At 52.9% G+C, this 20,663-nt stretch overlaps 11 protein-coding genes across 11 annotated transcripts; 4 read left to right on the plus strand and 7 right to left on the minus strand.

Moving 5' to 3' along the window:
* Nucleotides 1–6: 6 nt before the first annotated feature.
* Nucleotides 7–2,838, minus strand: KL911_000989 (uncharacterized protein; the record flags this gene model as incomplete). Its single annotated transcript, XM_043201303.1, has 1 exon — nucleotides 7–2,838. The coding sequence occupies one exon, from the start codon at nucleotides 2,836–2,838 to the stop codon at nucleotides 7–9; it is 2,832 nt and encodes a 943-aa protein (XP_043056553.1).
* A 103-nt stretch (nucleotides 2,839–2,941) lies between these two features.
* On the minus strand, nucleotides 2,942–5,551 carry KL911_000990 (uncharacterized protein; the record flags this gene model as incomplete). The annotated part of the gene is made up of 1 exon (XM_043201305.1): nucleotides 2,942–5,551. One exon carries the CDS (start codon nucleotides 5,549–5,551, stop codon nucleotides 2,942–2,944), a length of 2,610 nt encoding a protein of 869 aa, XP_043056554.1.
* Nucleotides 5,552–5,626: 75 nt separating this feature from the next.
* KL911_000991 (uncharacterized protein) lies at nucleotides 5,627–7,051 on the plus strand (the record flags this gene model as incomplete). Its single annotated transcript, XM_043201306.1, has 1 exon — nucleotides 5,627–7,051. One exon carries the CDS (start codon nucleotides 5,627–5,629, stop codon nucleotides 7,049–7,051), a length of 1,425 nt encoding a protein of 474 aa, XP_043056555.1.
* Nucleotides 7,052–7,059: 8 nt separating this feature from the next.
* On the minus strand, nucleotides 7,060–9,510 carry KL911_000992 (uncharacterized protein; the record flags this gene model as incomplete). Its single annotated transcript, XM_043201307.1, has 1 exon — nucleotides 7,060–9,510. One exon carries the CDS (start codon nucleotides 9,508–9,510, stop codon nucleotides 7,060–7,062), a length of 2,451 nt encoding a protein of 816 aa, XP_043056556.1.
* Nucleotides 9,511–10,019: 509 nt separating this feature from the next.
* KL911_000993 (uncharacterized protein) lies at nucleotides 10,020–11,180 on the minus strand (the record flags this gene model as incomplete). Its single annotated transcript, XM_043201308.1, has 1 exon — nucleotides 10,020–11,180. The coding sequence occupies one exon, from the start codon at nucleotides 11,178–11,180 to the stop codon at nucleotides 10,020–10,022; it is 1,161 nt and encodes a 386-aa protein (XP_043056557.1).
* Nucleotides 11,181–11,309: 129 nt separating this feature from the next.
* On the minus strand, nucleotides 11,310–11,859 carry KL911_000994 (uncharacterized protein; the record flags this gene model as incomplete). The annotated part of the gene is made up of 2 exons (XM_043201309.1): nucleotides 11,310–11,470; nucleotides 11,568–11,859. The coding sequence occupies 2 exons, from the start codon at nucleotides 11,857–11,859 to the stop codon at nucleotides 11,310–11,312; spliced, it is 453 nt and encodes a 150-aa protein (XP_043056558.1).
* An 88-nt stretch (nucleotides 11,860–11,947) lies between these two features.
* KL911_000995 (uncharacterized protein) lies at nucleotides 11,948–13,162 on the minus strand (the record flags this gene model as incomplete). Its single annotated transcript, XM_043201310.1, has 1 exon — nucleotides 11,948–13,162. One exon carries the CDS (start codon nucleotides 13,160–13,162, stop codon nucleotides 11,948–11,950), a length of 1,215 nt encoding a protein of 404 aa, XP_043056559.1.
* A 284-nt stretch (nucleotides 13,163–13,446) lies between these two features.
* KL911_000996 (uncharacterized protein) lies at nucleotides 13,447–14,970 on the plus strand (the record flags this gene model as incomplete). Its single annotated transcript, XM_043201311.1, has 1 exon — nucleotides 13,447–14,970. One exon carries the CDS (start codon nucleotides 13,447–13,449, stop codon nucleotides 14,968–14,970), a length of 1,524 nt encoding a protein of 507 aa, XP_043056560.1.
* A 125-nt stretch (nucleotides 14,971–15,095) lies between these two features.
* Nucleotides 15,096–17,210, plus strand: KL911_000997 (uncharacterized protein; the record flags this gene model as incomplete). The annotated part of the gene is made up of 1 exon (XM_043201312.1): nucleotides 15,096–17,210. One exon carries the CDS (start codon nucleotides 15,096–15,098, stop codon nucleotides 17,208–17,210), a length of 2,115 nt encoding a protein of 704 aa, XP_043056561.1.
* An 11-nt stretch (nucleotides 17,211–17,221) lies between these two features.
* Nucleotides 17,222–18,304, minus strand: KL911_000998 (uncharacterized protein; the record flags this gene model as incomplete). The annotated part of the gene is made up of 1 exon (XM_043201313.1): nucleotides 17,222–18,304. One exon carries the CDS (start codon nucleotides 18,302–18,304, stop codon nucleotides 17,222–17,224), a length of 1,083 nt encoding a protein of 360 aa, XP_043056562.1.
* A 916-nt stretch (nucleotides 18,305–19,220) lies between these two features.
* Nucleotides 19,221–20,642, plus strand: KL911_000999 (uncharacterized protein; the record flags this gene model as incomplete). Its single annotated transcript, XM_043201314.1, has 1 exon — nucleotides 19,221–20,642. One exon carries the CDS (start codon nucleotides 19,221–19,223, stop codon nucleotides 20,640–20,642), a length of 1,422 nt encoding a protein of 473 aa, XP_043056563.1.
* Between the last annotated feature and the right edge of the window lie 21 nt (nucleotides 20,643–20,663).

Consider the following 20,663-nt stretch of genomic DNA (forward strand, 5'->3'; position numbering starts at 1 on the left):
ACCAATTCAATTCACCCGAACACGGCCCACCAGCAAGTCGCTGATGTCGCGGATGTCCTGCCAGAAAATGTTCTTGCGGACCCTGCGGCCTTCCTCGGTCTCGTAGTCATATAGTTGTCTAATGGAGGTGAACTTGAGGTGTGAGCGCTCAATGCCCAGCACACAGGCCGTCTGGGCCGCTGCCGGCGAGTTCACAAACTCGCCGTACTCGTTTTCCGCGCCGGCAATCGTGTCGTACATCTTCTCGACAAACTGCACCGCCTGGATCGCAAACCGCGCGGCCCTCGTTCTGTCGATGGCAGACGGAATGCCGCCCTGCTGCGCGTGGCCCGGGATGGCCGTCTTGGCGTCGAACCGCTGGTTGGCCTCCGCGTTGATGATGTCCGCGATCGTCTGCGTCGTGAGCACCTCCGACGCCTTCTCACTCTTCAGCAGCAGCCGGCCCGACTTGGCCTTGCCTTGGTCGTTGGCAAACGACACCTTCAGCGTCTCGATGTCCTGCGCCAGCTGGCTCAACGTCATGCCTTCTTCCGGCACGTACGACGCGATGGCTCCGCAGCACAGCTGTGCAAAAGTCGCAATGTAGCCACAGTTGCCTCCGTGGCATTCCACCACAAAGCATCTGTTTCTGGTAGCAGCAGCAGACTGTTTGATAGCGTCGCAATAGTCAACCAGGGAGTTCAGACACGTGTCCGATCCAAGCGAGTACTCTGTTCCAGGAACGTTGTTCGAAATGGTGGCCGGAATCAAAACCATCGGGATCCGGAATGCAGGGAACCACTGCCGCGCTTTCTCGAGCTGGTTCAGCGACACAAACGCCTCGAAGCCGCCGACAAGCACCAGCCCGTCGAACTTGTGCTTGTCGAACTCGTACGCCACCATTCCGATGTCCGCCTGCTCGGGCGTCTTTCTGTTGGTGCCGATCTCCGACCCGCCAAGCGACGCCCAGCCCTCGATCTGGAGCCAATCCAGCGGGCGCACCGCGTCGTGCCGTGCGAGCCCGGTGAACCCGTTGTGGATCGCGTACGGCGTGTGGCCGCGCGACATGCAGTATGTCGCAAACGAGTACACGGCCGAGTTCATGCCCCCGGCCGGCGCGCCCACGTTGATGATTGCTATTTTCTTGCGCTGCTCCACAGGCAGCGACGGCTGCCGGAAATCGGCCGTGTTCATCGCCATGAAGTTGTTCAGATGCTCCACAAACTCCGAGTCCCGCAGCGAGATCGCCTTGGCGAAGTCCTTCGCGTTGATGGCCTCGGCCACCGACTTGGTCAGCCTGACGGCCTCGACCAGGGGCTTCCTCACAATCTTGTTCTCCACCACAGAGATCATCGGCGACGGCGTCTCGGGCGTCCCTTCCAGCACGGCGTCCACCGCCGCCACGCCCTGCAGCGTCGCCAGTAGCCGGTCGTACGCAACCGCGTTGCCACCGCGCTGCACGTGACCCAGCGTCGTGATCCGCGTGTCGAGCTTCAGCCTCTCCACCAGCACGTCTCTCACGTCCTGGCACGTGATCGGGGTCAGGTCAGACGCGATCGCGCCCTCGGCAACCACCACGATCGTCTTCCGCTTGCCGCGCGCGCGGTGCGCAGCCACAATCTGGCACATGTGGTCGGACCAGTCCTTGCGCGACGACGGCTTCTCCGGGATGAAAATGTAGTCTGCGCTCGTCGCAATGCCCGCCATCAGAGCCAGCCAGCCGCAGTGGCGGCCCATCACCTCGATCACAAACGCTCTCTGGTGCGAGTTTGCCGTCGCGTCGATGTAGTCGATGGCCTCGCAGATCCGCGCCAGCGACGAGTAACACCCGATCGTCGCGTCGGTCGACGACATGTCGTTGTCGATCGACCCGACAGTGCCGCAGATGTTGAGGTGTCTGTGGTTCTCGTACTGCTGGCTCGTGATCTCGCCCTTTTCGTGCAGCTCGGCGATCAGCGACGGCCACTCGGCGCGGAACAGGTCTGCGCCCGTCAACGACCCGTCGCCACCGCACACCACAAGCGCGTCGATCCCGGCCTCGATCATGTTTTTGCACGCCGCCAGACGGCCCCATCTCTCCTTGAACTCCATGCACCTGGCTGTTCCGATGTTGGTGCCGCCCTCAGCGAGCCAGCCACGCACGTCGTTCCAGTGCATCTCGCGGATAAACTGCGGGCCGCCCTTTACCAGCCCCGAATAGCCCTCGTACACGGCATACGCCTTGCACCCCTTGTAGATGGCAGCACGGATGATGGCCCGCACGTTGGCGTTCATTCCGGGCGCGTCTCCGCCGGACGTCATCACCGCAATGTTCTTCGTGCTGGAGGCGACCTTGTTGGCCGTGCCGGCCGAGTCCAGCAGCTTGATCCGGTTCGCAACTTCCTTGAACCGAGAGTGGTCGCTGGTTCCGATGGTGTTGCCTATATCGGTGACGCCCACCACAGAGCCCAATGGGTCCACCACGTACACCTCGTACGGGTCCAGACGGCCCGGCCGGGCCTGGTAGGCCACCTTATTCTTCTCCAGCGTCTCAATCAGAGACTCGATTTTGTGCGTGGTGAAGCAGACACAGCTCTGGAGCGTTCTCCAGTCCACCTTCTGTTCGTGGGTCAGCAGATAGCGGACATTCGCCGCAATGGTCTGCTCGTCCACGGACCTTGCCGGATCGAGTCGCAGCTCAATTGTGCCCTTGTCCTCGGAATTGGCAGGCGTGCTGAGGACACAGCTTGTGCTCGTTTCGTCCGAGGCCTCGAACCCCAGCACGTCCTTGTAGAAGGCGGCCGTCTGGGCAAAGAGGTCCTTGGTGGGGGCGTACAGCACCACCACAGAAACACCGTTAAAAAGAGAGTCGACTTGCATTGGCAGCAAATAGGAATCTTGTCTGCTTTTAAATGCTAACGTCACTCCACTAAAATTGATAATCGGACGACTGTGAAGAGATTTTCTTAGTGACATGAATAATTTATTTATCCCCATAATAGTGTGCCGCGTACTCCTTTAGCCATTTTTCGTGGATCGGCACGCACGTCCTCATGAACTCCTTGCTCGTCAGCACCAGCTCGTGGTAGATCACCAGCTTCGGTGGCGGCTTCACGCCAAAGAGCACCGACGACGGATGGATCCACACCGCCTGGTTCTTTTTCATCGACCGGTACGAATCGCCGGACCGGCTCAGCTGCGCAGCGTTGACGAAAAATCCAGCCACAATGCTCTTCAGCACGTTCACCAGCAATCGGTCGTGCTCCAAGACCGGCTGGTTCTCGTCCAAGAGCCCCATCCGCTCACACATGCGTTCCAGCTGCTCCCTAATATTGCGCACCCGCTGTAGCGTCTTGTATTGTACAAAGTTGTCCCGGCACCACTGCACGGAGTACCCGTTGTCCACAAACCGGTTCCACACCTCCAGCAGCGTCAGGTGGTCGCCCCCCAGCGTCTTCGTGAACTGGTGCTTGGCCTTGTCTGCCTGCTCTTTTCTGTCTCGGGGCCTATAGAAAACAGAACCCGCCTCCTGCAGCATGGCGACGATTGACAACACCTCGCTGCAGCAGCCCAGCTCGCCGCTCGTGAGCAGCGTCTTCGACACCATCGGCTCCGTCGGGAACTCCGCCATCCGCCGGCCGATCCTCGTCAGCTCGCCGTTCTCGTTCAGGCCTCCCAGCGCGTAGATTAGTTCAAGCCCTTTGATCAGAGCGTCCGAGGACGGAGGGTCGAGAAAGTCGAAATTGAGCAGGTCTGTGATGCCCAAGGAAAGCAGCAGCAGCACCACGCTCGCCAGGTTGGTTCTGAGAATCTCAGGCGTCGGATTCGCGGCCAGCTCGTTCAGATACGACCACTTTGTATATAAGCGGTAGCATTTTCCAGGGCCCACTCTTCCGGCTCTTCCTGCTCTCTGGTCGGCGGAGGCTCTCGAACACGGCCGCACCTCCAGGCTCTCCATGCCAGTGCTTGGATTGAAGACGTTTTCCTTCACGAAACCGGTGTCCACGACGTAAACTATCCCGTCGATAGTCAGAGACGTTTCTGCGATATTGGTAGCCAGAACCACCTTCCGCGCACCCGCCGGGGTCGGCTCGAAAATGCGGCGTTGCTGGTCTGAGGGCAGGTTTGCGTAGATTGGACAAATTATCATTTCCGGGATCTGGTCGCCGAGTTTCAGACACGTCTCGGCCAGATTGTCGGCCATACTCTCAATCTCATCCTGGCCCGTTAAAAATACAAGAATATCTCCAGGATCCTGTTTCAGGTGGATCTGGAAGACCGTGGTGATGGCAGCATGCAGACAGTTGGCTTCCGGCTGAGACGTGTAGTATATGTCAACGGGGTATCTTCTTCCAGGGATGTCAAAGATTGGAGCACCGTCAAAAAAATCGCTAAATTTGTGCGCATTCATGGTGGCCGACGAAATCAGAAGCCTGAAGTCCTTGCGGTACGTAACGATGTCCTTAAGAAGTCCAAGAAGCACGTCGGTGTGCAGTGTGCGCTCGTGCGCCTCGTCAATCATGATTACAGAATAGGAGAGCAGCTCTGGGTCGGTGAGAAACTCGCGTAGCAACATACCGTCCGTCATGTACTTGAGTATAGTCCGCTCGCTGGTCTTGTCCTCAAACCGGATCGTGTATCCAACCTGCTCGCCCAGAGGCGTGCCTATCTCGTCTGCCACCCGCGCAGCAACAGACATGGCAGCCACTCGCCGGGGCTGTGTGCAGCCAATTTTTTTGCCCTCCTTGGTGAAGCCCGCTTCATGCAAGAACTGCGGCAGCTGCGTCGTTTTACCAGAACCGGTCTCTCCGACGACGATCAGCACCTGGTAGTCCTCGACAGCTTTTATTAGCTCGTCTCTGTACTGGTAAACCGGGAGAGATTTCCGCGTCTCGTCAATAGTTTTGATGCGCTGCTCCTCCTCGGCAATCATTTCACGGAGCCGTTTCTGTTCGGGGTCTTCTTGCTCATCGCTCACAAAATCCACCGCCTGAGACTCGTCGAACACAAACTCATATTCCTGCTCTTTTGGACGAGTATCGCGCACGGCTTTTTTGAGCTGCTCCTGCTCCCAATCAACCACCTTATTGTCGTTGTACTTGGAATGCAGTGCATCCTGCTTCCGTTTTTTGTCTATCTTTCCGTCCTCTGTGAAATAATCATCGGGCAGCAAGTAGTGGTTTTCCATATTTTCCTCTATTTCCCAGCGCTCCTGGATCATAGTGAAGATCTTCTTTTTGAACTGGTACTCATCCTGCTCCCTCCGAGTCAGACGATCCCAGCCGATCTGCTCTATTTCGCGCTCAAAGTCCTGCAGCTCGGCCTGGAGAAGCAGAATCTTTTTTTCCTCCCGCTTCGAGAGGTACTCTTGGCGTGCCAGCCGCCGCAGCTCGCTGAAGTCTGTCGTCTCCTCATTGAGCTTAATTTTGTTTCCAAGTTTCAGTTGATCAAGATTGTTCGGTTCCACCTTCGCCTCGTCCTCCGGTTTCTTCTCCACCTCCTCCACAGGAGTCCTCTGCTCCACGACCGGCTCATTGTCCTCCTCAAATTCTCTCCGTCGCCTTTTGAATCTGCCGGTCCTGATCTCGCTCATGATACCTCTATTTTATTTTATTTTATTTTATTTTATTTCATGATTTTTTCGAATTTTTTATTTTAGCTGCCGCACATGAGTCCCTCGTCCTCACAGCCGCCTGCCAAATCTTCAACCCATACGGATCTCCAGGCTAACAAGTACATTCCTCCATGGACATCGCCATACATCATTGGAGTGGCAGGGTTCTCAGGGTCAGGCAAAACTACTGTGGCCCAGAAGATCATTGAGCAGATCAATCAGCCATGGACGGTGCTTCTCTCTATGGATAATTTCTACAAGCCGCTCACACCTGAGCAGCGAGAACTCGCTTATCGAAACGAGTATGATTTTGACACCCCTGACGCCTACGACCTGGAAGCTTTCTATAATTGCATAATCTCGCTCAAGGAAGGGAAAAAAACGCAGGTGCCAGTGTACTCCTTCGCTTTGCACAACAGAACAGAAGAAAGCATATCCATCTACGGAGCCAACGTGATCATAGTGGAGGGCATCTACTCGTTGTACGATCCAAAAGTGCTTGCCCTCATGGATACCAAAATCTACGTGGATACAGATTTGGATATTTGCTACAGCCGCAGACTTCTCAGGGACATCGTGGAGAGGAAAAGAGACATCGAGGGCATCATTGAGCAGTGGGATAAATTTGTCAAGCCCAGTTCTGTTGCCTCTGTGAGGCCTACTATGTACAATGCAGACATTGTCATTCCACACGGCTCAGACAACACCAAAGCTATTGACATGATCATCAAACATATCCGGAAGCAGCTGCAAAAAAAATCGGAAGAGCACCTTGCGCACCTCGCGCGACTGGGGAGAATGGTTGCTCCTATCAATCACAATAATATCAGGGTTTTGCCGAGAACCAACCAGCTGCTCGGAATGAAAAGTATAATTCTCAACAGAGAGACGTCAAACGACGATTTCATCTTCTATTTTGACAGGATTGCGAGCATGCTAATTAGCGAAGCGCTTGAGCTCGTCCACTATTCGCCTGCTCCAAACGACATAGTTACACCCAGCGGCTACATAATCACAGACGGAGTTGTGCAGGCCCAGGAGGTTGTGGCAGTTAATATCATCAAGTCTGGAGACTGTTTCATGAAATCGCTGAGGAAAATCATTCCCGAGGCGATTGTGGGCAAGGTTCTGATCCAGTCGGACTCCCAAACGGGCGAGCCGCAGCTGCACACGGAAAGACTGCCTCAGTTTGCTTCAGGTTGCAAAGTTCTGCTCTTTGACGCCCAGGTGATATCTGGGGCTGCTGCTACGATGGCCATCAAAGTGATACTGGACCACGACGTGGAGGAGTCAGAGATCGTGCTTGTGGTGTATCTTGCGTCGGAAACAGGGCTCCGCCGTATACTGAACGCGTTCCCTCATGTGAAGATCGTGGTTGGGAATCTGTCTGCCATCGAGCCCAAAGAAGGACAGGACAACGACACGGACTGGTGGATGAGCATGAGATTCATCGATGCCAGGTATTTTGGTACAGATTAAATATCTATTTAGAAATCCAGTAGCTTCATCACGAGGTACCCGATCGAGACCACCACGACGTAGCAGAAGAGTGACGATGGAACACCGATTTTTATAAATGTGGAAACAGTCAGGTACGGGTTGCCAACGCTGTCTCTGAGGCCAATTGCGGTCACGTTGGGGAACCCTGACGTGGGCAGTCCCATGGCGGACGAACAGAGCAGGGCGGTGGCCATGATGAGCAGGTTTGGATGCGGATCTGGCAGAGCTCTTCCGATTTCGGCAATCAGTGGCACGATAATCAGAGCAGCCACTGTATGCGACACAAACGTTGCCATGACAAGCACAATGATGCCAAACAGACACAGAACCGTGAACAGGGCCGAGCCCTCAAGTTTGGCCTGGATCGCTTCGGCAATCGTCTTCAGCAGTCCAGAAACGGTCACAGCCTTGCCCAGGGCAAGGCCTCCCATTGCAAGCATGACAATGGTCCACGGATAGTTGTTGAAGTCGTCGGGAGACAGAATACCTGGAGCGTAGAACGCCACCATGGAGGCCACGGCTATCATGCCCATGTCTCCCACCACCGGCTCGAAAAGAGAAGCTCCGCACCAAAGAATGATCGTGGCAAGAGACACAGTGAGCACGTAGAAGTGCTTATGGGTGAACTTCTCGTCTGTCGACCGGATAGGAACGATGGTCGCATCTCTGGCGTCCATCATGAACATAATGTAGATGAATATCAGAAGCAGACCGCAGGCACACACGGGAACGGAGACGGCAAACCATTGCAACCAATTGGGAGCCGGGTCCATGCTCTGCAACGCAACCACATTCTGCGGGCTGGCGATCGGACTGGCCATGCCGGCAACGTTGGACGCCAACGCGATGCCGATCACCAGGGCCTCTGCAAAATGCGAGCCTTCGGGCAGAGTGTTAAGCACGGGCTGAATAACAGAGAGCATGAGGACCGGCGCAGCAACGTTTGAGATAAATGCCGACACAACCGTCGACACACACATGATCGACAGCAGCACGTACGCCGGCTTCTGAGGCACTTTGGACAAAATAAAAGTGCACGCTATTTTGTCCAGATTGTACTTGGAAAGGGCGGCAGCCAGGGTGAAGCCGCCGAGAAGAAGCATAATAATCGGCGACCACATGGCGCCGCAGATGAACTTGGACGCATCGACAGCTCGCAAAGGCTCACCGGATTCGGGGTCGACCAGAGTTCTCAGCACCACGATCAGAAAAGGGAGCAGCAGAGAGGTGGTGAAAAGAGGTATAGCCTCTGTTGCCCAGAGGAGCGAAGCGCACACGAGCACGGCAAAGCAGTTTTTCTGCTGCTCGTCCTGCAACGGCGAGAAGACCAGCAACGTGATGGTGACCATCGCGATCAGCAGCGCCTTGAGACCGTTGCCGGTCAGGATTGCAGTAGGGATGCTGATCTTGCGTCCAGCACCAAGATAAATTTCGATTTTTTCTACCGGAACAATGACGGAATCCACCACGTTCGGTTTCTGGGCCCTGGCCGCCTGGGTCTTCCGCTCCATGCCAATCATGTTTCGCCAGACCGTGTTTCTTTCCCAGACGATGTACTCTCTCAGGTTGGACTTGAGCTCGTCCTTGGCCTGCTCCTCGCTGCCGTGCGTGAACACCGAGTACAGCTTGATGATGCCTGCGAGACGGACGTTGAGTTCGTCCATCGCTTCTGGCCTGAAAACGTGGTACTCAGAGCTCTTCTCGAGCTTTTCCATGTACTCGTCCTTGATCTTGGTGTGCAACGTTTTGTCGAACTTTTTCAGTGCCTTGCCGAACCCGATCTTGTTGAGCTCGACGTAGCTTTTCAGTTCCGAGAGAAGAACAAACATGTCTGCGAGCGGTTTTCTTTTTTCCACCTTGAGAGCCTCCAAAAAGCTGAGATTGAAGTCGTCGTCGTCAAACAGGATCTGCGACCTGCGGTGGGTCAGCTCGTTAGGGTTCTTGTCCGCTTCCCGGGCAGCGGCGGCGTGCTCATTGCTAGCACTGCCCAGTGCATCCTGCGAAATCGCAGGCTCAACATCGGGAGCAGGACCCGATTCAGGTGCCTCATCGATGAGCTTGCCGGGCCGTAGAGAGTCCAGGATTTGTCTGAGTCGGCGCCTTTGCTCTATGTCGGCCAGATTCGGCGGAAACTCGCGCTCAAATTCCTCCACCTCGTCGATCAGGTTCTCGTAGCTGGCCAGGGCCTCTTTCTCCTTGACCAGGAAGAAATTGTTGATTTTGGCGGCCTCTTTGTCGAGAGCCGCAATGAACACATTAATCGGACTCGAGTCCTCGTCCACAGCGGTGAACGGCAGGGCCTCCGGATCCGTAAAATTCAACATCTCGGCGTACTCGCGTTGGAGCGAGTATATCAGCTTCTTGAGCCCAGAGTAGTTGATGTACTTGGAAGACCACTCCGGAACAGCATTGAACTGAAGCGAATGCGAAAACTTCATAGCTGCTGCGCGATTATTGCTGTAGGGATGTGGAACTGGAACACGATCTGATGCAAGGTCCTGGAGAGGGATTTGCTCAAAAAATTGATGCGGGCCGGAAATGGTTGGAAGTGGCTTTGTGCAGATAGTGGTCGGATGAAACGATCAATAGAAAGCCATAAAGGTAGCAAGCGGAGTGCGTGGAATTCGCGGTTGCAGGCGCACGGGATGTTTTTGTGCTGATTGTGATTTTATCAATTAAAATGGCGGGCTCCACGTACCGAGCCACGCACCCGTACACCGCAAGAAGCTGGAGACAGGCGTGCTCGGCGGTCTGGACAGCCTCAAACAGGCCGCCCCGGAAGCGTGCCAGGGCCTCCAGAAGGGACTACAAGGGTGCTGCCGAGAAGACCGGAGCCAGATGACAAAATGAGAGACCGTTCGAGCAACTGACAGGATTTTAATCTTTTTTTGCTCATTTATTGTAGTCCTACGGGCCTATATACTGTATTTGGCAAGGTACATGTCTCTTATGCCAACTGGGCACCTTCGACTGGGTTTCCGTTGGCATCCATCATTCCATTTTGCATCATCATCACTTCTTCAGAGCCAGCAAACTCCAGAGACAGTCCGCAGCCGATGTTGGCCGTGTTCTTGATCTGGTCGATGGTGGCGCTGAACAGCAGTCCGACTGTAGGCAGGACTCTGTGCTCGAGCATGAACGAAACCTGGCCCTTTGAGTCCACCTGGCCCCTGTAGATGGACTGTCTGAACTCGTACTTGGCACCAATGGTGGTGTTGGCGTCGACGACGGTCTGGTACACCGGCTGCATCAGCTCGTTCAGAGTTGGCTGCATGCCCGCTTGCACGGTGGTTTCAATACCGGCCTCGACGTTCTTGGCGACCTTTCTCCAGAAAGAGGCCACAAAGGCACCTTGGGCCTGCAATTGAGCAGACGCAATCCAGTCGCCAGCGTTGTATCTGCCGACGAACGAAAGAGCCGCGTCACCTGGAACACCTGGCTGGAGCGAGGAGTAGACCGATTCCATACCGAGCGACAGCTTCGGGGTGATGCTCTGCAAAATGGAGCCGACCATCACGCCTTTGTACGTGTCGTCCAGGAAGTTGGGATTCAGGGTCTTGAAGTTCAACGAGAAGTCGTTGGCCTGGTAGTCGTGCTCGATCTGGCACATAGGCTGTTGCCCCTGGGCCAGCTGGAAAGTCAGCTTCGAGATGCTGTGCTTGTCCCAGCTGTGGTTAAACCTTCCCGTCAGAGAGAACTCGTTGTCAATGGTGCCCTGGAAGAACGTCTTCTCGTTACCGACCATCGCCGTGAAAGAATATGCTGGGAGCTGGCCGCCGATCGAGAGACCGTGCGAGACCTGGAAAATAGGGTTCATGGCGAAAGTCTTGCTGATGTCGGCTCTCAGCCCGCTGAATTGCATCTGGTTCAGAAACACATCCTTGGCCACCTCCTTGTTGATGTTCTCCATGGTTCCTGGGTTGATCAGGTCCAGAGATTGTCTGTGCTGCTGAATGGACCTGGCGACGTTGTTAACGAAGGTGAACATTGGGTTTGACGACCAAAACCCGTCTCTCTGTTCCTCGTGGGCGTTGCCGGCATTGCCGAGATTAGGAACCGGCGCCAGACTCTTGCTGAGCTCGCCCATGCTCATTTGTGGTGCTGCCATTCTGTATACTTATGTATTTACAAGATTTTCAGCAACCTGAATTATTCGTCAAGTGGAAAAAATTTGACGAAACTTGTTCGTCCCCGACATCTGTGCACCTCTATTATTACATAACGCGGGGGCCTGTGGCTACCGGTCTATTTCCATTTTGTCCTCTGCAATCGGCCTTTCCGCGCCGAATTTCGCCTCGATCTCCTCGCTGAACCGCTTTAACAGCTCCTGCTTCGCGCCGATCCGCCTCTTCATCTCCTCCATCTTCTGGATCCGGCTCTCTGTAGACTCGTCCAGCCCTTCTATTCCGTTCAGTAGCGACCTGAACTTGTTTAGTCTTGTTTTGATTCGGCCTGTCTGACGGTTAGATTTTGGCAGAACCGCTTCTCTTCATACTTACTGCGTTGTCGAAGTCTTTTGGCGATATTTTGCCTGCCTTGAGACTCTCAACCAAGTCCAGCAAAAGCGGGAGCAGATCCATGTTGCGCAATTCCTCCAGCGCGCGCGCCTCGTTGTTGAGCTGTTCGTACTCATCGATCTCCTTCTTCAGCGAGCTGGATTGGTCCATGGCAGCAAATACAGGCGTGTTGGTGTCCGACTCCGTCTTCAATGCTGCTTTGAAGCCTGGAGTCGATAAGTTCTCCGGCGACCCAGACGCTCTGGATAACCCGGAAAGCCCTGTCGACATCTTGTATGCGGTTAAAATGCTATCGTTCACTAAGCGTACACTATGGTATAAAGAATAATTATTTTTCGCGACGGCCCCGTCGATCGACTTACCACCCAAACACTCGCGTGCTCCAGGGTCTGGTAGTAGCGGGCTTTAGAAGCTGCATCGAGCGCGAGGCCTTCAAGATGCTAGCTCCGTTGATTTCGCCGTTTTCGTCCTCCTCTTTCAAAAAACCCATGTCGAAGTCCAGGCTTGAAATGCTCACATCGCACTCTTTGAACGTCAACGAGTACCTTTTGTTCAGGATGCGAGCCCTGCTGTCGCCTTCAAAAGACATCATGGTGCTGGAAATGACCGTAGACTCGTTCTCGTCTGCCGCCGCCTTCTCTACTTTGCCGTCTTCGTCCTCTTCGTCCGAGTCCAGTTGGAACCGATCCAGAATCGAGTCCAAAGACGACGAGACAGATTTCAGTTTGATTGGCGTTGGGTGTTTCAAAAAGTCCGCCTCGCTTGTTTCAATGTCTTTGCTCAAATTAAAGCACGCTATTGTCGAGTTCAACGAGGACATCGAATGCGACGGACTCAGCGACTCAGACGGCACATTTTCCTCAACAAGCTCTTCACTCGGCTGCTCAGCCGCTTCGTCTGCATCCGGCGAATCACACATGGTACAAAAATGGCAAATACCCCTGAAAACCGAGTCCAGTTGTGCTATTGTGGTCGCATCTTCAGTGGATAACGTGATCTTCCAATATCGCTCGGGGTTGTACAACGGGACGATGAACGAGCTTGCGCTAATTTTCAGCACCTTGAGCCGTGGCATGATCGGATACACAACCGAGCCGCACGAAAAATAGGTGATGTCCTTGTTCTGAATCTGGTAAACTTCAAAGCGTCCATGGCCGAGAATGTTCCCGCTTCGTCCTGGCTGAAATTCGTCGGCTGCAGACTCGTTTACTTGCGACACTTCGTAGAGCGTAATTTTTGCCGACGGATACGAAAACAGCGTGCTGCGCTCATCCTGGCCCGGCTCCGCAGACAGTTCCTGATGGTTTTTCTTGTTTTTCTTGCCGAAAAGAGACTGAAACCGAGCTCTGGACGAAGGCCGATCGGCACGCTTTCGCGGCGACCGTCGCACCATATCTCGCACGCGCCGCTTCGCAGACTGTGCGCTGTCAGGGATGTGTGCGTCGCTCTTGTTGAGCTCATGTTGAAACTTCAGTATAAGCGACTCTGTCAGACTCGCAGTCTCCGGGTCAGAGGGCGGTTTCAAAACAGGAGCCATCTGCAGAGAGGCTACTGAGTGTGGTTGTGCGTTCATTGGTGGCTGAACCGGACAAATAGCAAAGATCCGCGGCGGCAGGTTGTGTTTGTGTGGGTACGCGATAAATAAAAATAAAACTATCGGGTAAGGGGGTGACATAAGCGATTAACAAACTGCGCGTGCACGGATGTCGTCGGAGTGCAATTTTCCAGCGGACCAAAGATCACCAGGAAAAAAATGACCCAATATGGGTGGTGCCAGGGTGCTGGCAACCTGCTGCAAAATAGTCCGACTATATAAAGGGGGGAAGAAGTCCTGTCTAAAATTTGCATATTTCCAAAATGAGCTCCCAGACGCAATCCAAACTCGGATGGCTTACCAGCCTCGACGTTACTTCGACTCCAGACAAGAGCTTTAGACGCTCGTCTATTATCGGTACAATTGGTCCTAAAACCAACAGTGCTGAGATGATGGTGAAGCTCAGAAAGGCAGGCCTGAATATTGTGAGAATGAACTTCTCCCACGGCTCGTACGAATACCACCAGTCCGTCATTGACAACGCCAGAGAGTCCGAGAGAATATATCCGGGCAGACCTCTGGCAATTGCTCTGGACACCAAGGGTCCTGAGATCAGAACTGGAACCACGAGGGACGGCAAAGATTATCCAATTGAGCCTAACCACGAGATGATCTTCACCACGGACGACAAGTACAAGGAGGTTTCTGACGACAAGCTGATGTACATCGACTACAAGAATATCACCAAGGTGATTGAGGCCGGAAAGATCATCTACGTCGACGACGGAGTTCTGTCGTTCGAAGTCCTCGAAGTTGTCGACGACAAGACTCTGAGGGTCAAGTCGATCAACGCCGGTAAAATCTGTTCTCACAAGGGTGTGAACCTGCCCAACACCGACGTCGACCTGCCAGCGCTGTCCGAGAAGGACAAGGCAGACCTCAGATTCGGTGTCAAGAACAAGGTCCACATGGTGTTTGCCTCGTTCATCAGATCCGCCAACGACGTGAGAGAAATCAGAAAGGTTCTTGGAGAGGAAGGCAAGGACATCCAGATCATCTCCAAGATTGAGAATCAGCAGGGTGTGAACAACTTCGACGACATCCTCGCAGAGACCGATGGTGTCATGGTCGCCAGAGGAGACCTGGGTATCGAGATTCCTGCTCCACAGGTGTTTGTCGTTCAGAAACAGCTCATCGCCAAGTGCAACCTCGCCGGTAAGCCTGTCATCTGCGCTACGCAGATGCTCGAGTCGATGACGTACAACCCAAGACCAACCAGAGCCGAGGTTTCCGATGTTGGTAATGCCATCTTGGACGGTGCTGACTGTGTCATGTTGTCTGGAGAAACCGCCAAGGGTAACTACCCTCTGGAGGCCGTGTCCATGATGCACCACACCTGTCTGATTGCTGAAAAGGCTCTTCCGTACTACACGAGCTTCTCCGAGCTTAGAGACCTCACTCCTAAGCCATGCTCGACCCCAGAGACCATTGCCATTGCCGCAGCCTCGTCTGCGTTTGATCAGGGCGCCAAGGTCGTGGTTGTCCTGTCCACCTCCGGAACCACCGCCCGACTCGTTTCCAAGTACAGACCTAACTGTCCAATCATCATGGTCACCAGAAACCCAACCTCGGCCAGATACTGCCACCTCTATAGAGGCGTGTATCCGTTTGTCTATGAGGATCCGCGCAACGAGAACTGGATCCAGGACATCGAGAACAGACTCCAGTTCGGTATCCAGCATGCCATCGACCTCGGCCTTCTCGTCAGAGGCGACACTGTCGTCTGTATCCAGGGCCACACCAGAGGTATCGGTCACTCCAATACCATGAGAGTCCTGGTTGCCTAAGGGTACGAGATATTAATATATAAATTAGGGAACCTTAAAACGCTTTTCAGAGTAAAGAGCTAAAAAAATAGCGGAGCTGCTAGCTCGGCTGTGCCTATTTTGGCCCGTTAGAAAAAATAACCACCATGTCTACTCCTGGAGAGACAGAACTTGACTCGTTGGCAGACGTGCCGTCTACGAGAGACAGCTCAATGCTCGAGAAATCAGAAGCCTCAGATGACCGTGCCTCTGTTGGGGCCGTGCACGAGGTCGATCTGACCAGAGACGATGAAAAAACAAAGCTTATCCAGACGTATATGGGGGCCGCTCAGCGCGGCGATCTTGACGTTCTGACTGACATGCTGGATAATCACAAGGTGGACGTGAACGACATGCTGGATGACAACGTCACTGCTCTGCATTGGTGTGCTATCAACAATAAGCTGACTGCTCTCAAGTACCTCGTGTCCAAAGGCGCGAACGTGAATCACAAGGGCGGCGACTTGGACGCCACGCCGCTCCAATGGGCCTGCAGATACGGTCTGGTGTATATTTCGGATTACCTGATCACTCAATGTGGGGCAGATTACTCGGTTCTCGACAACCAGGGCTTCAACTGTCTACATTTGGCTGTGCATTCTTCCAACGTCATGATGGTGATTTATATTCTCTACTTCACTGATTTGCATATCGACGCGGCTGATCCAAAGGGCCGCACTGCACTGCATTGGGCCGCCTATCAGGGCGACTCCTTCACCGTGGAGGTTCTGGTCCGCCAGGGAGCCGATTTATCTTTGGTGGACGAGACAGGGTTTACCGCCCTTAGCTGGGCTCTCGTCCACCCGGTGAAGCAAATTCTCGTGAAATTACTTGAGCACGGAAGCGACCTCAACCATCGGACCAACGACAACAAGTCTTCGTGGGATATCGCCGCAGACATGAACTGTACCAGTATGCTGAAAACTGCTCTCAGAGAATGCGACATCAATCCAGACGGGACAAAAGTAAAGAGACGCATTTCTCCGAAGGTGGCAGATCGCATCATCTTTGTGTCCCCGTACCTCATCGTCCCTCTGTGTTTGTACGCGATGACAAGCGGAATCATTCTATTTGACATTTTCATACTGGTGGTTATATTGGGGTTGCAAAATCTCATTCTCCAGTGGATTATCGTCCCCAACTTCAGCAGATCGCCCAACTCGCTTCAAAAATCGTCGCTCTTTGCAGGGGTGTTCTCAGGAACTGCGTTTTGGTGCCTGTTGACATGGTTGTTCAAAATCATGCCAAATACCTTTTTAGATAAACCCTTGCTCAACCTGACGTTTGCCATTTCCGCCTGCTGCACAATGGCAACTTTTGTCAAGGCAATGATCATCGACCCAGGACTAATCCCTGCCGAGCAAGATAAACAGAGAATAAAAGCCACCATCAAAGACCTGATCGATCTGCGGAAATTCGACTCCAGGAACTTCTGTCTCTACACCTCGATCAGAAAGCCTCTCAGATCGAAGTTCAACAGGTTCAAAAATAGAAACGTTGCCAAATTCGACCACTACTGTCCCTGGATCAATAACGATGTCGGAGTCAGAAACCACAAGCTGTTTTTCGGTTTTTGCGCTGCGCTCGAAATCTCAATTATCGCTTACTACAAGCTTGCCAGAAAGTATTTTGATGAGCTGGACGTTCCAGACGATCTGGAACGTTCATGCTATATTTTCGACGAGGATACGTGTGCTGGGTCATATGCGTCTCCTTTCATCTTCAATCTGACAATATTTATCCTTTTCCAGCTTTCTTGGTTGTCGCTCCTGCTGATCGTTCAGACGTTGCAGATCTCTAAGGGCATCACCAGCTACGAGCTCAGTAATATGCACACCGCGACCGGCAATAATTTCTCCTCGGTGCCGACAGATGAGATAAACGATTTGAATAACGAGGATGTGGCATTGCCTGGATTGCGCAGGTTCGTTTGTCTTCCGAATTTCGTGACCAACTCCAAGTGTGCGAGACTTATCGGACTGAACCAGTTTTTAATGATCAGTGACGATCTTATCCAACACAAATCAAGTCCTGCCACTTTCGACTGCGGAATTTTGCAGAACTGGTTGGACTTCCTTTTCATCAAAACAGAAGTCGAACCATATAGCTGGCGCAATCTCTTCAAGCTTCCAATAATGGGAGAAGCAAACCTGGATGGCCGACTTGTGGACTACTACCAGCTTTTCGAGATTCCCTCGAAACCGTCCACCACCACAGTGTAACATAAAAATGATCATCTCTGCTTGCGATAGGTTTTCCATTGTTCCATCGTTGCCAGCACGCGTTCGTAGTTCTGCTCCATTTCTGAGAGCCGATGTCGCAAATTCGCAATTTCCTGGTCCTTGTCTGCCTGGTTGTTCTTCTTGAACTTGAACGTGTCGTCAATGCTGTCGCCATTCAGTGGCTTGAGCAGATCAAAAAGTATCAAATCGTATTTCTGCAAGTCAAAATTATGGTGGTCTATGGCCAGAAGCTCATTGTCAGTCGGAATGAAGGTGGACGGCACTTTACTGTCGGAGTTCGGCTGGCCAAATGACTTTAGGAATTTCTGTAGCCTCAAAAGTACCCCAACGAGCTTGTTTAGGTCGTGTTGCAAATGCGAGTTCTCTTCGACCAACGACAAAAAACGGCCGTTGTCGAATTTCTGTCTTTTCGGCTCAGCAATTTCAGGGTCCCTCGGGCTAGCTTTGCGCTTGTTCATGTTGGATAATTTGCTTTCGAGTCTGTCCACCTCCATTTCGTTTCTGCGTAATTCTCGTTTCACCTCTTCTGAATATAACTTAAAAGTGCGCTCTTGTTCCTTATACTTGGCGTTAACGTTATTGAGCATGGTCTGGTAATGCTTGGCTTGCAGATCGGACTTGATCATATCCAAATGGAGCGACTGGATATGTCTTTCCTTCTCGTCGACCTTGGCATGGAGTCTGTCCACTTCGCTCTTAAGCATATCTATCTCGGCGTCCTTATCAGATATCTTTTTGAGTGCCGTTTCTTTAAACTGTTTAGAAATCTCTGCAGAGTTCAGTAGCGAGTAGATGATGTTCATTACGTTCCTGTCGTTTTCGTAAACCTTTTCGCTGATCTCGAAGTTTTCTGCATTTTCCGGAATCAACTGAGAGCTATCCAAACTCAAAAGTAGCAGCTGTCTCAGTTTATTTGGTTTGTTCGAGAAATAGCCTTTGGCGGAGAGTTTTTGGTTGACATACTGCGCAGCATTCTTAATGGACATCACGTCCACCGGCTTCAAGGCGGCCTCGGTCTTTTTGGACGTTGGCTGCTGGTTCTCTAGCTGTGACTTTTCAAATATTTCCTCCATGTAGCTAAAGTAAATAAATAAACAAAGCTCTGATCTCTGCCCGCGTCGACGCGTCGCCAAAAAAAAATTAACAGCTTTGTATTTGTTGGGATACTGATGACTGCCAGCGATCTACGCGAAATTGATAGGCGGTTCGCGACGGTTGCCATTCTGCGAGCATGGCGGCGTGAATATTCAGCTGTCGTCGTGTGTCTCAGGCCATCGCACCATATCGCACAGCTGGGACCCTGGGGCTCTCCGCTATGCGGTGTTTACGCCACCCCGCCACCCCCCATCTAACACACGGAGACGTCCAGAAGAACTGCAGGATGCTGCTGGGGTAGTAGCGTCCTCATCTTGCCAGCTAGAATGTGAAGTGAGCTTCGGACGGAGCAAGTGCTCATATATCGCTGCTTCGCCAATTCCAGCCCGCTGGCAAAGCCAGACGTTTCCGAAAATGTGTTGTGACCATTATGGCCGATCACCAGGTTGCCGTTTCTTCATGAGCTTGTTTTCCGTTCCTGGGACTGGCTGGTCAGAACACGAATACCGGAAAAAAAGCTCTTTCTTTGGTCTGCGACGTCCGCAGTCTGTCGGTCCCACTAACCACCATGGTTTCTCGGGTGCCGTGCTTCAAGGACCGTCTTTGCACGGATCAATACCTGCGGGTATGTCGAGAAGTCACGGTGCATTGAGAAGTACGGCTGTGGTGGCTGCGTGCGGACCTCCCCGCGAATTGCCCTTCCTTTCCGTTAGTAGGCGTTGGCAAAGATCGTCGTATCCTGCTATTTCCTGTGAGTACCGCTTTTTACCGAGATCCCGATTACTAACAATTTTTTCATGCATTTTAATATGTAGGGGTGTATATGTACATTAAATGATCTCGAGGGAAATACGTATTTAGTCATTTTTTCTTCTGTCTCCAGTGTGCTTTAGTATGACCGTGAAAGATTTGAGCCACCACCTGTCCAACGAAGCCAAGCGCAGAAACGCGTCTGCCCTGAAGACCGCTTTCAAGTATTTCGGGAAGGACAACATCGTTTTCCTCGGCGGAGGACTCCCGCTTTCTGACTACTTCCCGTGGGACAAGATCACTGCCACTTCTCCCGCACCTCCTTTTGCAAATGGAATTGGCGCCAAGCCTACCAGCGAGTCCGACACTGTGGTCACAGAGGTCGGAAAGACTGCAGACCTGGAGTTTGATATCCCTCTTGCCAGATCTTTGCAATACGGACACACCGAGGGCCAGCCGGAGCTGCTCAGTTTCATTAGGGAGCACACCGAGCTGATCCACAAAATCCCACACAGCGAATGGGACGTAATCGTCACCGTGGGGAACACTCAATCGTGGGAGGCTTCTTTGAGAACGTTCTGTAATCCAGGAGATTTCATCGTCGTGGAGGAGTACACCTTCCCCTCCGCTATCGAGACTGCCAGAGCCCTCAGCGTCAATTTTGCCCCTGTGGAAATGGACGACAAGGGAATCATTCCTGAGAAGCTGGATCAGCTGTTCACGGAGTGGGACCCATCCAAGCCAAAGCCGAAACTGCTGTACACTATCGGCACCGGTCAGAACCCTACGGGATCGTCTCTGTCCAACGAGAGGAGAAAAGCTATCTATGATATTGCTTGCAAGCACGACTTCATCATCATCGAGGACGAGCCATACTACTTCTTGCAAATGGACGATTACAAGAAAAACGCTAGCGAGCCTGCCGCCGTCACTCACGAGGAGTTCCTCGCCGCGCTGGTGAAATCCTTTTCTTCCATGGACGTTGAGGGCAGGGTTGTCAGACTAGACTCTTTCTCCAAAGTTCTCGCTCCAGGAACCAGACTCGGCTGGATTGTTGCTCAGAAGCCACTGCTCGAGAGATTTGTCAGGCTGCACGAGGTCAGCATTCAGACCGCTTCTGGGTTCACGCAAACCCTGGTGGCCGGTCTGCTTGGCAGATGGGGCCAGAAGGGCTACATTGATTGGCTGATCGGCCTGAGGAAGGAGTACACCATCAAGAGGAACTTCACAATCGACAGTCTGTCCAAACATATGCCGTCCGTCGTGAAGTACGAGCCTCCTTTTGCTGGTATGTTTTTTACTGTAAAGATTGACGCTGCGAAACACCCCAAGTTCGCTTCCGAGTTCGGCAAGGACCCGCTGAAGGTCGAGGCTGCCATCTACGAGAGATCGCTGGAGCAGGGGTGCTTGATGATTCCAGGGTCGTGGTTCAAGTCGCCAAACTTCAAGGACCACGGCTCGTCGGAAATCTTCTTCAGAGGCACCTATGCCGCGGTTGCTCTTGAGAAGCTGGACATTGGCCTGGAAAGATTCGGTAAGGCTGTTGAGCTCGAGTTCAACGAGTAAGGCCGACAGCAGTGGTGTAAG

This window comes from Ogataea haglerorum (assembly GCF_019207285.1).
Source record: "Ogataea haglerorum isolate 81-453-3 chromosome Unknown 81-453-3_NODE_2_length_903871_cov_94.662503, whole genome shotgun sequence".
NCBI lineage: Eukaryota > Fungi > Ascomycota > Pichiomycetes > Pichiales > Pichiaceae > Ogataea > Ogataea haglerorum.